General features: G+C 52.9%; 1 protein-coding gene across 1 annotated transcript; it reads right to left on the reverse strand.

Annotated features, from left to right (window-relative positions):
* Window positions 1-150: 150 nt before the first annotated feature.
* cntrob (centrobin, centrosomal BRCA2 interacting protein) lies at window positions 151-15,579 on the reverse strand. Its single transcript, XM_055630956.1, has 12 exons — window positions 14,864-15,579; window positions 13,974-14,058; window positions 11,511-11,592; window positions 10,442-10,628; window positions 9,183-9,299; window positions 7,653-7,769; window positions 6,642-6,740; window positions 5,548-5,784; window positions 4,457-4,603; window positions 3,550-3,683; window positions 1,876-2,001; window positions 151-390 (listed from the first exon to the last, which is right to left on the reverse strand). Exons 1-12 carry the CDS (start codon window positions 15,530-15,532, stop codon window positions 171-173), a joined length of 2,220 nt encoding a protein of 739 aa, XP_055486931.1. The 5' UTR covers window positions 15,533-15,579; the 3' UTR covers window positions 151-170.
* Window positions 15,580-16,186: the final 607 nt, after the last annotated feature.

The following is a 16,186-nucleotide window of genomic DNA, read 5'->3' on the forward strand; positions in this document are numbered from 1 at the left end:
TCCATAGTTGGGATGGAACTCGGGTCACTGGCCGTGAGGCAGCGACTCTGCAGCTGCAACAAAGACTAGTGTGTTGGAAAGAACTACTGTGGACGGGTAATGGCTGAGTGGCGCTGTCTGGAGGGGCCAAAGGGCCTATTTACACCCTGTATCTCTCTAAACCAACCCATCTACCCTGGGCAGCCCTGGAGGACAGCGAGCTGCAGCCTCTCTCCTACCTGCAGTCGCTGGGGGCCGTGGGAGAGGCTTTCAGACATCAGCACCTTCAACGCTTCGTTCCAGTGAGACTGCATCATGGCCTGCAGCTTGGACACCATCTCGCTCCTCTGCACCTCCAGCTTCCGCCTCACGGCCAGCAGCCTGCCCGTCTCCTCCTGCTCCTTTGCCAACCTGCCGCCACCAGGCCCACAGCAGGGAAGTGGGGGGGAGAGGAGTGGATGGACGGGTGGAGTGGACAGGTGGGGAGGCGAGGACAGAACAGTGCAGGGAAGGTGATGTAGGGGGAGGAAGGGAGGGTGGGGGGAGGAGGAGAAGAGGGAGGGAGGGGGGAGGAGAGGGGGCAGGGGGGAGGGGGAGAAGGGGGGGAGGGGGAGGAGAGGGCAGGGGGAGGGAGGAGAGAGTGGGGGGGGGGGGGAGGGGGGATGGGAGGGTGGGGGGGGGGGGGGGCGAGGAGGGGGATTGGGGAGGGGAGGAAGAGGGGGGGAGGGGGGGGGAGGGGAGGGAGAGGGGGGGGGGAGGGGAGGGGGAGGGGGGAGGGGAGGGGGGAGGGGGGGGGAGGGGAGGGGGGGGGAGGGGAGGGGGGGAGAGGGGGGGGGGGGAGAGATGGGGGGGTGGAGGGGGGGAGAGGGGAGGGGGAGAGGAGAGGGAGGGGAGGAGGGAGGGGGAATGGACAGGACAGGAGGGGAGGGTTGGGATGGGAGTGGAGGGAGGACAGGACAAGAAACAGATGAAAAGAGAGGAGAAGGTGAGAGGAACAATTCACACTGCAGTCGACACCACCTCAGGACTTCCTCGACCAATCAACATGTTACCCCCCACACCGCCACACATTGCCGTGGGCAATCCAGTCGCACCGTCGTTAAATTACCAGATTAAATGCCGAGGCTTGACCAATTGATGACTGAGAGGGGAGTTTGCAAACCCAGGACTTAACCTGAAAGTTGACTGCTGCAGCAACGTGCACCTTGGGGCCACACACACAAGCTGGCAACTCAGCAAGGCCACCACATGCTGTCTGACCAGAGTGACTTCAGCACTTTGTGTCCCACCACAGATGCTGCCTGACACCAAGTCAACGGTGCAGGCTCGAAGGGCCGAATGGCCTACTCCTGCACCTAATTTCTATGTTTCTAAGTCCCTCCAGCACTTTAGGCCTCTCCGCAGATGCTGCCTGACTTGCCAAGTTCTTCCAATACTTTGTGTCCCTCCACAGATGCTGACCTGCTGAGTTACTCCAGCACTGTGTCCCTCCACAGATGCTGCCTGACCTGCTGAGTTACTCTAGCATTTGTGTCTCTCTACAGATGCCGACTGTTCAAGTTCAAGTTCAAGTGAGTTTATTGTCATGTGTCCCTGTATAGGACAATGAAATTCTTGCTTTGCTTCAGCACACAGAACATAGTAGGTGTTTACTACAAAACAGATAAGACTGACCAGGGTTACTCTAGCATTGTGTCTCTCCACAGATGCTGCCTGACCTGTTGAGTTACACCAGCACTGTGTCTCTCCACAGATGCTGACTGACCAGAGTTACACCAGCACTGTGTCTCTCCACAGATTATGACTAACCAGAGTTACACTCGAGCACTGTGTCTCTCTCTACAGATTCTGCCTGACTCGCCAAGTCCTTTCAGCACCTTCCCTCAGGCAGCCTACCTCAGCTCGTAGCCCTCCATCACGTGCCGATGCTTCTCCTCTCGCTCCTGCACCTCCAGCTTGAACTGTGCCAGCTGCCTGCCCATCTCGTGCTCGTGCTGGGTGGCCAGCTCCATGACCTGCTTCCTACACACGGGAAATAAACAACCGTCTCAGTCTGCAATCTTTAGTTTAGTGACACGGTGCAGAAACAGGCCCTTCGGCCCACCGCGCCCCGCCATCCCCGGACATTAACACCATCCTATCAACACACATCCTACTCCAGGACAAGGGGTCACAGTTTAAGGATAAGGGGGAAATCTTTTAGGACCGAGATGCGGAAAACATTTTTCACACAGAGAGAGTGGTGAATCTGTGTAATTCTCTGCCACAGAAGGTAGTTGAGGCCACACAATTCATTGGCTATATTTAAGAGGGAGTTAGATGTGGCCCTTGTGGCTAAAGAGATCAGGGGGTGTGGAAAGAAGGCAGGGATGGGATACTGAGTTGGATGATCAGCCATGATCACAATGAATGGTGGTGCTGGCTCAAAGGGCCAAATGGCCTCCTCCTGGACCTATTTCCTATGTTTCTATATTTAGTGACTCTTTAGTGAAGGTAGTTGAGGCCACACAATTCATTGGCTATATTTAAGAGGGAGTTAGATGTGGCCCTTGTGGCTAAAGGGATCAGGGGGTATGGAGAGAAGGCAGGTACAGGATACTAAGTTGGATCACCAGCCATGATCATATTGAATGGCGGTGCAGACTCGAAGGGCCGAATGGCCTTACTCCTGCACCTATTTTCTATGTTTCTATTTTATACCGAGCCAATTAATCTACAAACTTTGTACGTATTTGGAGTGTGGGAGGAAACCGGAGATCCCGGAGAAAACCCACGCGGGCCACGGGGAGAACGTGCAACCTCCGTACAGACGGCACCCGTACCCAGGATGTAAGCCAGGTCTCTGGCGCTGTGAGGCAGCAACTCTACCGCTACACCAGGTGTCGTGTGTACCTGTGCTGGGGTTGGAGGAAGGTTTGTTCACCTGTGCCGGGAGATGGGTTTACCTGTAGTGGGGGAGGGGAGGTGGAGGCATGCTTAAAGATCCTATAGCAAGCAAGATAGATCACTCGGCGAAAAAGACGCAGTACGGTCGCGGGCAATTTTCGGCCGCCATTTCCGTAACCGGCTTCCGTCTCCGCACCAAAGATCCCGTCGTAGCGGAGCAAAGAAAACTAGTGCGGAGACGGAAGCCGGTTACGGAAACATCCTCGTAAAAATAAAAGGTTCTTGGGTGAAAATCTTCTCCTCGTTTTCAGAATTTTAATTTATTAACACAAACTGTTCCCCCGCAACGTCGATTACACTGCGGGTCGGGTGGGGTCCGGTTACTGAAATGGATGAAAAAAAGGCCCACGTTCCACTCCGCTGCGTACTACACATCAGCCCATTGCATTTAGATGGAGTGGTCTATCTTGCTCCGCTATAGGATCTTTGGGCGTGCTCACCTGTGCTGGGGGATGGGTTTACCTGTGGGGGGGGGGGGAGGGGAGGAGTGCTCACCTGTGCTGGGGGATGGGTTTACCTGTGTGGGGGGGGGGGGGGGGGAGGGGGGAGGAGGCGTGCTCACTGTGTTGGGGGATGTGCTGGGGGATGGGTTTACCTGTAGTGGGGGAGGGGAGGAGTGCTCACCTGTGCTGCTCCCGGATGGCAGCCATCTGACGGCTGCTGTCCTCGTGCATGGTCGTCAGTCGCTCAGTCACCTGTTGCTCCAGCGCCACCTTAAACTCCGTCTCAGCCTTGACTCTCTGCGACTCGAAGCGTGCCTGTGGACGGACACAAAGGTAGCTGGACGAGGAGAGGAGAGGGGAGGGGACAGAGGGTGGTGGGCAGTGGTTCCCAACGTGGGGCGTACGCCCCACAGGGGGGCAATTTGATTTTTAAGGGGGGCAATTGAGCGCGACTGAGGTCTAGGCCCAAATTTTCGATTTTGTTTTTTTTGGATTTTCCATCAGGTAAACATATGTAGTTTATGTTTCAGATGTTATTTTGAGTAAATAATTTTTTGGGGGTAAAAAAGGTCTTTATTTTGTAGTTATTACATAATCACCGTGCCATCGCTCTTCATGCACGTCGCACGAAGCACGCGAGGTCATGGGAGTACCTTATTTATTGAATTGGATTTAGAAATGCGATTCAAAGAGCTTTTGCTAAGTTACCCTTATAATATCTTTGCTAATTTCGTTGTCTCTGTACTGTGCACTGACAATGACAATTAAAATTGAATCTGAATCTGATATCTATTTCCTCTGTTTTCTCTCAAAGGAAAGCAAGGGGGGGGCATCAGGATTTTAGAGGTGATTAGGTGGGGCATGGCCAAAAAAAGGTTGGGAACCACTGGTGGTGGATGTACGGAACGTGCTGCCAGAGGAGCTAGTTGAAGCAGGGAATATCGCAACGTTTAAAAACAATGTGACAGGTACGTGGATAGGAAAGAGTTAGGATACGTGGCAAACGCAGGCAGGTGGGGCTAGTGTAGTCGGTGTGGACAAGTTGGATTGAAGGGCCAGTTTCCGTGCTGTATGACTCTGTCCCTCACCTTCACGAGGCTCAGCTCCATCTGCAGGCTCTCCTTCTCGCGACTGACGCCGTCCAATTCACCCTCCAGCCGCTGCATCTCGGTCTGGACAGCCGACAACACCTGCTGCGCATCCTGTGCTCGCTGCGCCTCTTGCTGTCTGGCCGCCTGTACAACAGCGTGAGACAGCTGGTTATGTGAGTGTGTGTGTGTGTGTGTGTGTGTGTGTGTGTGTGTGTGTGTGTATGTGTGTGTGTGTGTGTGTGTGTGTGTGTGTACGTGTGTGTGTGTGTATCGTGTGTGTGTGTGTGTGTGTGTGTGTGTGTATGTGTGTGTGTGTGTTGTGTGTGTGTGTGTATGTGTGTGTGTGTGTGTGTGTACGTGTGTGTGTGTGTGTGTGTGTGTGTGTACGTGTGTGTGTGTGTGTGTGTGTGTGTGTACGTACGTGTGTGTGTGTGTGTGTGTGTGTGTGTACGTGTGTGTGTGTGTGTGTGTGTGTGTGTGTATGTGTGTGTGTGTGTGTGTACGTGTGTGTGTGTGTGTACGTGTGTGTGTGTGTGTGTGTATGTGTGTGTGTGTGTGTGTGTGTGTGTGTGTGTGTGTGTGTGTGCATGTGTGTGTGTGTGTGTGTGTGTGTGTGTGTGTGTGTATACGTGTGTGTGTGTGTGTGTGTGTATGTGCGCACATGCGCCTGTACAACAGGATGAGATGGCTCGTTAAGAAGTTCTTGAATTCCCAGTAATATCTGCTTGATGGTGATGGCTGGCCTCCAATCCTTGTCCACCTCCAGAATGGATAGACACACCGTTCCAGAGGGGTAGACATTCGGTTGTAATATTGGCGGCTCAAATTTACACTTTGGTGGCGATGAGGGGTAGTCATCCTTAAACAGCATTCAAAGCTTATACTGCCCACCTTCCCATGAGATAGAGTTTGTTGTGTGGGTGCCTGTAATTTAGACTTGAATACAGAATCAATGCAGCCCACGTCCTCCAGGAACCGCACGGAAACCTTGGGTGGGGCGCAAAAGTCTCCAGAGGTTTCCGTTCAGGTTTCCTAAGTGGGACAGGGGCATTACTGTGTGTCCCGCTAAAGTCAAGTCTAGTGCTTACCCGCTCCTTCTCCACCTCCTGCTGCAGCTCGGCCTGTCGCTGGCTGCTCCTCTGCTCCAGCTGCTGCTGCCGCTGCTCGTGGGTGTCCCACTCCTCCCGCAGCTGGGCGCGCAGGGCCTCGGCCTGCTTGCGCTCCTGCAGCCGCCCGCCCTCCGCCTTGTCACATTCGGCCTGCAGTGCCAGGCCGTGTCGCTGCTCTGCCTCCAGAACCTCGCCGAGCCTCTGGGCCTCCTCCTCCTGCAGGCGGGGAAGAAAATGAGCGGTAGAATTTGCTGCCTTGCAGTGCTTCATAAGATCATAAGTGATTGCTGGAAAGATGCTGGAAAATCGAAGGTAGACAAAAATGCTGGAGAAACTCAGCGGGTGAGGCAGCATCTTAAGGGTCTCGACCCGAAACGTCACCTATTCCTTCATTCCACAGATGCTGCCTCACCCGCTGAGTTTTTTTTTTTTTTTTTTTTTGTGTTTTTTTGTTTATTTTATTAGAAGTTAATACAGCACAAAACAGTACAGTGGAACCTAATTTTAGGTGCCAACTATGTAATACCGTAATCCATTCTATGTACAACCTCTAGTTTTATGTTATAAGAAGGAAGTAAGCAGGACAAGAAAAAGAAAACAATAGAAAGGGGAAAAAGTGGAAAAATAGATAGTAGAGAGTAGAAAAACGTGAAGTGTGTATATAAAAAATAAAAAAAGGAAGAGAAAGTGGAAAGTAGAAATAGAAGAGAAGGCCCCTTAAAAGAGAATTTTTCAAATCTGTATTCGGAGATGTAGATCTATCCGCGTCATGAACTGAAATCAGCAATCCTTACGGTACCGCTGCATCACATGATTCCAAAAACCCGCTGAGTTTCTCCAGCATTTTTGTCTACCATCGATCTTCCAGCATCTGCAGTTCCTTCTTAAACTGAACAGATCACGTGGTCGGCAATTGATGTGGTGAGTACGTGCAGCCTCTGGGGACCCAGGTTTGATGCTGACCTCCGTGTGGAGTTTGCACCTTCTCCCCGTGGCCATGTCGGACTGGCAGGCCTCCTCTGTGCCCCGAAAGTTAAAGAAGCCGTTCCCCTTTTAGTCAGCATTTTCCTTACCAGCAAGCCCCTCTCCTTCTCCAACTGTTCCTTCTCCTCTTGTTCCTTCGCCAGCGCTTGGGTTGCCTGGGACAGATGGTGCTCAAAGTTCAACACGGCCTGAAAGGGGAAGCAGAGAGCCCGTCTGAAGAAAGACTGGATAGACTCGGCTTGTACTCGCTAGAATTTAGAAGATCGAGGGGGGATCTTATTGAAACTTACAAAATTCTTAAGGGGTTGGACAGGCTAGATGCAGGAAGATTGTTCCCGATGTTAGGGAAGTCCAGAACAAGGGGCCACACAGTTTAAGGATAAGGGGGAAATCTTTTAGGACCGAGATGAGGAAAACATTTTTTTTTCACACACAGAGAGTGGTGAATCTGTGGAATTCTCTGCCACAGAAGGTAGTTGAGGCCACACAGGAGTAGGCCATTCGGCCCTTCGAGCCAGCACCGCCATTCAATACGATTATGGCTGATCATCCACAATCAGTACCCCGTTCCTGCTTTTTCCCCATATCACTTGATTCCGTTAGCCCCAAGAGATAAATCTAACTCTGGAATTCTCTGCCACAGAAGGTAGTTGAGGCCAGTTCATTGGCTATATTTAAGAGGGAGTTAGATGTGGCCCTTGTGGCTAACGGGATCAGGGGGTATGGAGAGAAGGCAGGTATGGGATACTGAGTTGGATGATCAGCCATGATCATATTGAATGGCGAATGGTGCAGGATCGAAGGGCCGAATGGCCTCTACTCCTGCACCTATTTTCTATGTTTCTAATGTCAACTTTCCACTGACTGGAAACAGTCTCCTTCTACTCAACACTGTCCTATCGCCCGGACGGACATTTGCGGGCAACGGCGCCTGATCTCCAACACCAGACGGTCCAGTACACACGCGAGGCTGACGAATGCGTCGGGGAACAGCAAGATGTCGCCAAGCTGGACTGGGTGGAGAGAAGATTTACGACCATGTGCCTGGACTCGAGGGCCTGAACTGTAGGCAGAGGTTTTTGAGCAGGCCCTGCTGCTACCTGCTGGCGCTCGCCCCGCTCCCGCTCCACAGCCTCGTGCTCCTCCTGCAGCTGCCTCATGGTTTCGCTCCTCTCCGCGTCGTGCTTCTTCCAGCCCTCCACCACCTTCACCAGAGTCTGCCGGCACAGAAACACAAACGTTATTTCTTCAAGCAAATGGTTAACAAAGTCTGACGAGGGAAATGGACGTGCACAAGACTGCAGATGTTGGAATCTTGACCCATCTTGATCAGTCCAAAGAAGTGTTCTGACCCCATTCACTTCCCTCCGCATAGGCTGCCCGACCTGCTGAGCACGGCACGGTGGCGCAGCAGTAGAGTTGCTGCCGTTACAGCTGCAGGGACCCGGGTACAATCCTGACTACAGGTGCTATCTATACGGAGTTTGTACGTTCTCCCTTTGACCACGTGGGTTTTCTCCAGTTTCCTCTCACATTCCAAAGACACACACGTTTGCAGGTTAATTGGCTAGGTATAATTGTAAATTGTTGCTATGTGTGTGTCAATCAACCTTTATTGTGTGTCTTGCAAGTGTGTTGTGTGTGTGTGTGTGTGTGTGTGTGTGCGGTGCATGTGTGAAATTTGTGTGTGTGTGTGTGTGTGTGTGTGTGTGTTAGGATAGAGTTAATGTGCAGGGATCGCTGGTCGGCCCAGACACAGTGAGCCGAAGCACTGTTTTCACGCTGCGTCTCTAAACAAAACTAAAAGTTTATATCGTGTTTAAGAAGGAACTGCAGATGCTGGAGAATCGAAGGTTATACAAAAAAGCTGGAGAAACTCAGTGGGTGCAGCAGCATCTATGGAGCGAAGGAAATAGGCAACGTTTCAGGCCGAAACCCGGAAGGGTTTCGGCCCGAAACGTTGCCTATTTCCAGAAGGGTTTCGGCCCGAAACGTTGCCTATTTCCTTCGCTCCATAGATGCTGCTGCACCCGCTGAGTTTCTCCAGCTTTTTCGGGCTCGGTGGAGGGGCCTGTTTCCCCGTTGTATCTCTAAACTTTTGTTTAGTTATCTCTAAACTATCTTGAAACTAAAATGTCTCTTATGTTTCAGGCCAGTGGGACCAGAGAGTCTGGCTTCCTCGACTCAGCAGAACCAGAGTCGCACGTTAAAGCCAATGACAAAGAAGGAGGTGAGTACCAGGGGCAAAGGCAGGAGAATGGGGCTGAGAGGGGAAGATAGATCAGCCATGATCGAATGGCACAGTTGAAACAGATAAAATTGTATATCGGTTTGAAGGAACAGATAAGATTGAGAATCGAAGGTTACACAAAAAAGCTGGAGAAACTCAGCGGGTGCAGCAGCATCTATGGAGCGAAGGAAATAGGCAACGTTTCGGGCCGAAACCCAAAGGGTTTAGGCCCGTTTCGTTGTCTATTTCCAGAAGGGTTTCGTCCCGAAACGTTGCCTATTCCTTCGCTCCATAGATGCTGCTGCACCCGCTGAGTTTCTCCAGCTTTTTTTTGTGTAACCTAAAAGTTTATATCGATAGCTGGAAGGTGCGTTTGCGGAGGTCTGAGCTGTGGACGTACCTTATCCAGCTGCTCGATCATGATGTCCTTCTTCCGGTCGGCCGACACTGCCACAGCCAGTTGCTGCTGGAGGGCCAGGATCTTGTTCTGCAGGGCCTGGATCTGTTTTTCACAGTGCTGGGAATGAACGGGAAGAGAAAGATCCAGAGCTCAGCGTCAGCGTGCTCGATCCCGGACGGTCAACCGAGGGAAAGAAGCGGGAACATCGGCCTCTGGAGAGGTCCAAGGAGAAACCGGACATCGACTATAAGAATAGGCGAGCCACGAGTTATTACCAGGAGTGTGCTAGTGTACGGGGCGATCGCTGGTCGGCACAGACTCACTGGGCCGAAGGGCCTGTTTCTACGCTGTATCTCTAAAGTCTAAAGATCTCGGAGAAAACCCAAGTAGTCAGGCCATATATAGGCAGCCAAAGCACAAGATTAAAATCACAAGACACAATTTAGTTTGATAATGCCTCCTTTTGAAACATCTTAGAAACATAGAAAATAGGTGCAGGAGTAGAGGCCATTCGGCCCTTCGAGCCTGCAACGCCATTCAATATGATCATGGCTGATCATTCAACTCAGTATCCCGTACCTGCCTTCTCTCCATACCCCCTGATCCCTTTAGCTACAAGGGCCACATCTAACTTCCTCTTAAATATAGCCAACGAACTCAGATTCAGATCTCAGATTCAGATTCAATTTTAATTGTCATTGTCAGTGTACAGTACAGAGACAACGAAATGCATTTCCTGCCTTGAACTGTGGCCTCAACTACCTTCTGTGGCAGAGAATTCCACAGATTCACCACTCTCTGTGTAAAAAATGATTTTCTCATCTCGGTCCTAAAAGATTCCCCTCTTATCCTTAAACTATGACCCCTAGTTCTGGACTTCCCCAACATCGGGAATAGTCTTCCTGCATCCTGGGTCATTCCACTACATTAAGGGTGCTGTTTACGTGCAGGCCTCTGTGAATCTCTGGAATTCTCTGCCACAGAGGGTAGTTGAGGCCAGTTCATTGGCTATATTTAAGAGGGAGTTAGATGTGGCCCTTGTGGCTAAGGGGATCAGGGGGTATGGAGAGAAGGCAGGTACGGGATACTGAGTTGGGTGATCAGCCATGATCATATTGAATGGCGGTGCAGGATCGAAGGGCCGAATGGCCTACTCCTGCACCTAATTTCTATGTTTCTATGTTTCTATGAGAGTTAGGAGATGTGAAGCAGTCTCCGAGAGGATGCAATGTGTGCAGCCACAGAGCATCGTCCCTTACCTTTCTCCTCGTGCGCTCCTTGTCCAGGGTGTCCCTCACGATCTGATACTCGTAGAGGGACGATTCAGCCACCGATCCCGCCCTCATCCCAAGCTGCATCCGGGAATACCGGGGAAAGAGTGCAGCCTCGTCCAGTCCCAGGATGGACGCTGGCGGGGACACGGAGATCTCCTGGAATGGTTTTGCTCTGCAGCAGAAAACAGGTGGGTCTGGAGTCAGGAGTGTGTCATTACCATGTGTACCGACTAGCGAAATTCTTACTCACAGCAGCATAACAGGCTTGTAAACACAATACGCAAGAAATAGGGCCATTCGCTCCATCGAGTCTATTCCGCACGGCTGATCTTTCCTTCCCATCATCCCCATTCTCCTGTTTTCTCCCTGTAAATTTTGACACCCGTCCTATTCAGGTATCTGTCAATCCCCGCTTTAAAAATCCCCAATTAGCCTCCACAGCCACCTGCGGCAATGAATTCCACAGATTCACCACCCTCTGACTAACGAAATCTTTCCTCGTCTCCTTTCACCGAGCCTGCTACGACCAGCGATCACCCGATGCACTAGTTCTACCCTGCACACTTGGGAACATTCACTAAAACCAATTAACCTACAAACCTGCACGTCTTGGGAGTGTGGGAGGAAACCGGAGCACCCAGAGAAAACTCACGCAGTCGCAGGGAGAATGTACAAACTCCGTACAGACGGCACTCGTTGTCAGGATCTGGCGTTATAAGGCAGCAGCTCAACTGCTGCACCACTAGTTAAAGAGAACTTAATCACTCGGACGGATTCAGGCTCACCCCCTCACCGTCCGGGCAGGGGGCTGAGCAGGAATCCTCCCCAACACCATCCAAGAGTACACAAAAATGCTGGAGAAACTCAGCGGGTGCAGCAGCATCTATGGAGCGAAGGAAATAGGCAACGTTTCGTCCCAAAACGTTGCCTATTTCCTTCGCTCCATAGATGCTGCTGCACCCGCTGAGTTTCTCCAGCATTTTTGTGTGCCTTCGATTTTCCAGCATCTGCACAGTTCCTTCTTAAACACCATCCAAGGGTTCTGCTCACCCACCTGAGCAGGGTGCTGGTGCAGTCGCTCCCAAACGAGTCGTTGTCCCTTTGCTGCTGATCGCCCAGACTGACAGCGTCGTTCCCTGCAGAGACGGGCGCACAATTACTCCCGAGGGTCATAGAACAGTGGACGCAAAATGGTGGAGTGACTCAGCATCTCTGGGGAGAAGGAATGGGCCGAGACCCTTCTCCCGGAGCTCCCGGTGAAAACCCACGCAGCTCACACGGGGAGAATGTACAAGCTCCGTACGGATAGCGCCCGTAGTCAGGATGGAAACCGAGTCTCTGGCGAAGTAAGGCAGCAACTCTACCCCTACGCCCTTTAAGAGCAATCAGTGCAAGGCAGGGACTGGCCTTTCAGCGTACAATATCCATGCCGAACATAATCTAACCACCCTCTGCACCTTTTCTTTGTCGGGTCTCCGTTGTCGTTGGGGCTGCAACGAGGAGCGGCCTCCAACAGGAGAAGACCGGGGGCCCTGGTGCCGACGACTCACCTCACCGTCGCGGAGCTGGCCGAGTCTGGAGCGGGTGGAGCGGTGGTGGAGCGCTGCTGCTGCTGCGGCCCGACCTCCGGAGATTCGGAGGTTGCAACTGTGGGTCTGGCGGAAGGGCGGCACCGGGAGCCCGCGGGTCACTGGAGGGAGACCGCTTTTCAGGGCTCCCGCAACGCGACTTCTCCCGCCCGAGTTGCGGAGTTGAAGAGCTCCTGGAGCGGGGCTTGACATCACCGCCCCGCGCGGCTTGGAATGGCCGCGGGACTCTGCGGGAGCGCACGCCGGGGGCTCCAACATCAAGACCCGGTGTGCGACCTTGCACCACCCGGCGTGGCTTTAATGGCCGCGGGACAATCGCCATTGCCAGCTGGGGGCTTTGACTTTGACTCTGACATCGGGGGTTGGGGGGGGAGAGTGCAGTGGAGAGATAAGTTTTTTTGGCCTTCCATCACAGCGATGTGATGGATGTTTATGTAAATTATGTTGTGTTGTTGTGTCTTGGGTCTATTTGTTTGTAAGGTATGGCTGCAGAAACGTCATTTCGTTTGGACCTCAAGGGGTCCAAATGACAAATAAATTGAATCTTGAATCTTGAATCTCTGTGTAAAGAAAACTGGACACGCACATCTCCTTTAAACTTTGCGCCCCTCACCTCAAAGCTACGCACATTGTCTTTGAGATTTCCACCCTGGGAAGACAGTAGGTGATATAGACCCCAGCCCGGGTTCAAGAAAGAGGGATATCCACTCACCCTCCACGCCACCACCTCCCACGAGATCCCCCTTGCACATGAGGGGAAAGAATCGGTCGACTGGGCTTGTACTCACTGAAATTTAGATGAGAGGGGATCTTATAGAAACATATTAAATTCTTAAGGGATTGGACAGGCTAGATGCAGGAAAAATGGTCCCGATGTTGGGGGAGTCCAGAACCAGGGGTCACACATTTGAAGAATAAGGGGTCGGCCATTTAGGACTGAAACGAGGAAAAACTTTTTCACCAAGAGAGTCGTAAATCTGTGGAATTCTCTGCCACAGAAGGCAGTGGAGGCCAATTCACTAGATGTTTTCATAGAAACATAGAAAATAGGTGCAGGAGTAGGCCATTCGGCCCTTCGAGCCTGCACCGCCATTCAATATGATCATGGCTGATCATCCAACTCAGTATCCTGTACCTGCCTTCTCTCCATATCCCTTGATCCCTTTAGCCACAAGGGCCACATCTAACTCCCTCTTAAATATAGCCAATGAACTGGCCTCAACTACCTTCTGTGGCAGAGAATTCCAGAGTTGATTTATCTCTTGGGGGTAACGGAATCAAGTGATATGGGGAAAAAGCAGGAACGGGGTACTGACTGTGGATGATCAGCCATAATCGTATTGAATGGCGGTGCTGGCTCGAAGGGCCGAATGGCCTACTCCTGCACCTAATTGTTCAGAGAAAGCTTTAGTTTAGAGATAGCCTTAGTTCAGAGATACATCGTGGAAATAGGCCCTTTGACCCACCGAGTCCACGCTGATCTTTCATCACCCGTAGACCAGCCTACACACTAGGGGCAATTTACAGGAGCCAATTTACCTACAAGCCCGCACTTCTTTGGAGTGTGGGAGGGAACCTGGAGAAAACCCTGCACGTGATCCATATCCTTCCATATCACTGGGGAACAGGCAAGCTCCGTACAGACAGCACCGGTGGCCAGGATCGAACCCGGATCCCTGGCGCTGCAAGGCTGAAACTCTACTGCTGCGCCACTGTGACGCCCCAGAAGGACCGACCAGTGGGGGAATGGATCTCTTCAGCCACAAGCATCCTGGCACCCTCTGGTCAGCAGGTCAGCAAGCAAATGGCAGTAAAGTGACAGCTTGCGGTGGTGGTGGGGGAAGGATATGGGCAAAGGATGCAGTGTTTACCCCTAAGCGAATCTCTCCTTATTCCCCCCATCCCCTGGGAAGTAGCCGGATACTCACTCTCAGTGAGATCCTGAGAAAATCTCAGCATGCTCTGAAGGTGGGATCTCACCGACTCCATCTCCGAGATGTGCCTGGATCCAGCCTGAGGCAGGAAGAAAGAGACGGGAGTCAGGGAGACATAGATGCTGGAGTCAGTCCACCCCTCATTGTTGCTCTGCCGTGCGATGCCTGATCTTTCACCATTTACAGTCATAGAGTGATAGTGTCTGTCCCTCCTGGCTCCCCCTTCAGCCCAACTTGCCCAAACCGGCAAACATGTCCCAGCTACACTAGTCATAGAGTGATACAGTGTGGAAACAGGCCCTTCGGCCCAACTTGCCCACACCGGCCAACATGTCCCAGCTACACTAGTCATAGTGATACAGTGTGGATAGAGTGAGTAGAGTGATACAGTGTGGAAACAGGCCCTTCGGCCCAACTCGCCCACACCGGCAAACATGTCCCAGCTACACTAGTCATAGTCCTGCTTGCCTGCGCTTGGTCCGTATCCCTCCAAACCTGTCCTATCCATGTACCTGTCTAACTGTCTCTTAACCGATGGGATAGTCCCAGCCTCAACTACCTCCTCTGGCAGCTTGTTCCATACACCCACCACCCCTTGTGTGAAAAGGTTACCCCTCGGATTCCTATAAAATCTATTCCCCTTCAAGTCAAGAGAGTTTGTTGTCATGTGTCCCAGATAGGACAATGACATTCTTGCTTTGCTTCAGCACAACAGAATATAGTAGGCATGACTACAGAACAGATCAACTTGAACCCTTTCAACTTGAACCTATGTCCTTTGGTCCTCGATTCTAGTACTCTGGGCAAGAGACTCTGTGCATCTACCCGATCTATTCCTCTCATGATTTTGTCATAAGATCCCCCCTCATCTTCTCGAGATTTACCTTGTGCGCACTGCTGGTTTCCAACCTCCTGGACAGTTTCTGGGTCATCTCCAGGGCCAGCTCCTCCAGGTCCGGTGGGGCCAAGCGTTCGATCGAGGCCACGTCCTTGTAGGTTCGGGCCAGTCCCGGGTGTCGGGAGGTGAGGGTGTCCACTGACGATCGCGACCCCGGGGGACAGTCCGTGGACAGGATGAGGGGCTGTGAGCCGGGGATTGCAGAAGCAGCCCTGTTGGAGCGGGAGTGTTGCGGGCCAGACGAAGAACTGAGCTCTGCGTCTCTTCGATCGGGTTGTGAGGAGAATGTGGAGGAAGAGGCCGGGGCAGAGGCAGGGCGAGGACCGTCTCTCGCTGGTCGCCCACTGCCGCCGTGCTTGCCCGAGGGTTCCCGGCGGGCACCCGCCTGGATCTGTGCGCTGCCCCTGTCTCCGGCTGCGATCTCTAACGCCAGGCGGCGGCCCGCTTCCAGCTGCCGGCAGGTCTGCAGCGACGCGTACAGCCTGGCCGTGACCAGGGAGGAGGAGGGGGAGAGAGCCGAGCGCGGGCTGGCGGGCAGCGAGCGGGGGGCCGCGGCTGGGCCGGTGCGGGGGCTGGCGGGGGCAGAGCAGGGCGCGGAGAGGGGCAGGGGCTCAACGTCACTCATCAGATCCTCCGGTCGGATCGGGCAGTCCATCCGTTCAAGTCCCTCCGCGTCTCGGACACAATCCTGTCAACAGACAATAGGTGCAGGAGTAGGTCATTCGGCCCTTCGAGCCAGCACCGACCGCTCTCCCTCCCCAACCCCTCACCTCCCTGTCCCCTCACCCCTTCTCCCCTCTCCCCCTCACCCACCCTCTCCCAGTCCGGTGTCTCTCCCCCTTTGCCGTGTCTCTCCCTCTCACCGCTTCTCCCCACTCCGTCCACTGTAACTCGTGTGTGTCCCCGCTCCGTGCCTCACCCCCCACTGGTAGTCTGTGTCTGTCCATGCCCGCTGTAGCCCGTCTCTGTCACCCTCTCCCCTCCAACTGTAGCCCGTGTGTGTGAGTGAGTGTGAGTCCGCTGTAGCCCGTGTGTTGTCCTTGTCTCTCACCCTGTTGTAGTGTGTGTGTGTGTCACCCTCTGTGGCCCTTGTGTGTGTCTCTCTCTCACCCCGCTGTAGTGTGTGTGTGTGTGAGCCCGCTGTAGTGTGAGTGTGAGCCCGCTGTAGTGTGAGTGTGACCCTGCTGTAGTGTGAGCCCGCTGTAGTGTGAGCCCGCTGTAGTGTGAGTGTGACCCTGTAGTGTGAGTGTGAGCCCGCTGTAGTGTGAGTGTGAGTCCGCTGTAGTGTGAGCCCGCTGTAGTGTAGTGT

This window comes from Leucoraja erinacea, unplaced genomic scaffold, assembly GCF_028641065.1.
Source record: "Leucoraja erinacea ecotype New England unplaced genomic scaffold, Leri_hhj_1 Leri_58S, whole genome shotgun sequence".
Taxonomy (NCBI): Eukaryota; Metazoa; Chordata; class Chondrichthyes; order Rajiformes; family Rajidae; genus Leucoraja; species Leucoraja erinaceus.

Coding starts and splice junctions, on each gene's coding strand:
- cntrob (XM_055630956.1), bottom strand. CDS start 15,532: ATGGACTGCCCGATCCGACCGGAGGATCTGATGAGTGACGTTGAGCCC. Junction 10,629..11,510: donor TGCACCAGCACCCTGCTCAG/GTGGGTGAGCAG, acceptor TTTCTGCTGCAG/AGCAAAACCATTCCAGGAGA. Junction 391..1,875: donor ATGGAGGGCTACGAGCTGAG/GTAGGCTGCCTG, acceptor TGGTGGCGGCAG/GTTGGCAAAGGAGCAGGAGG.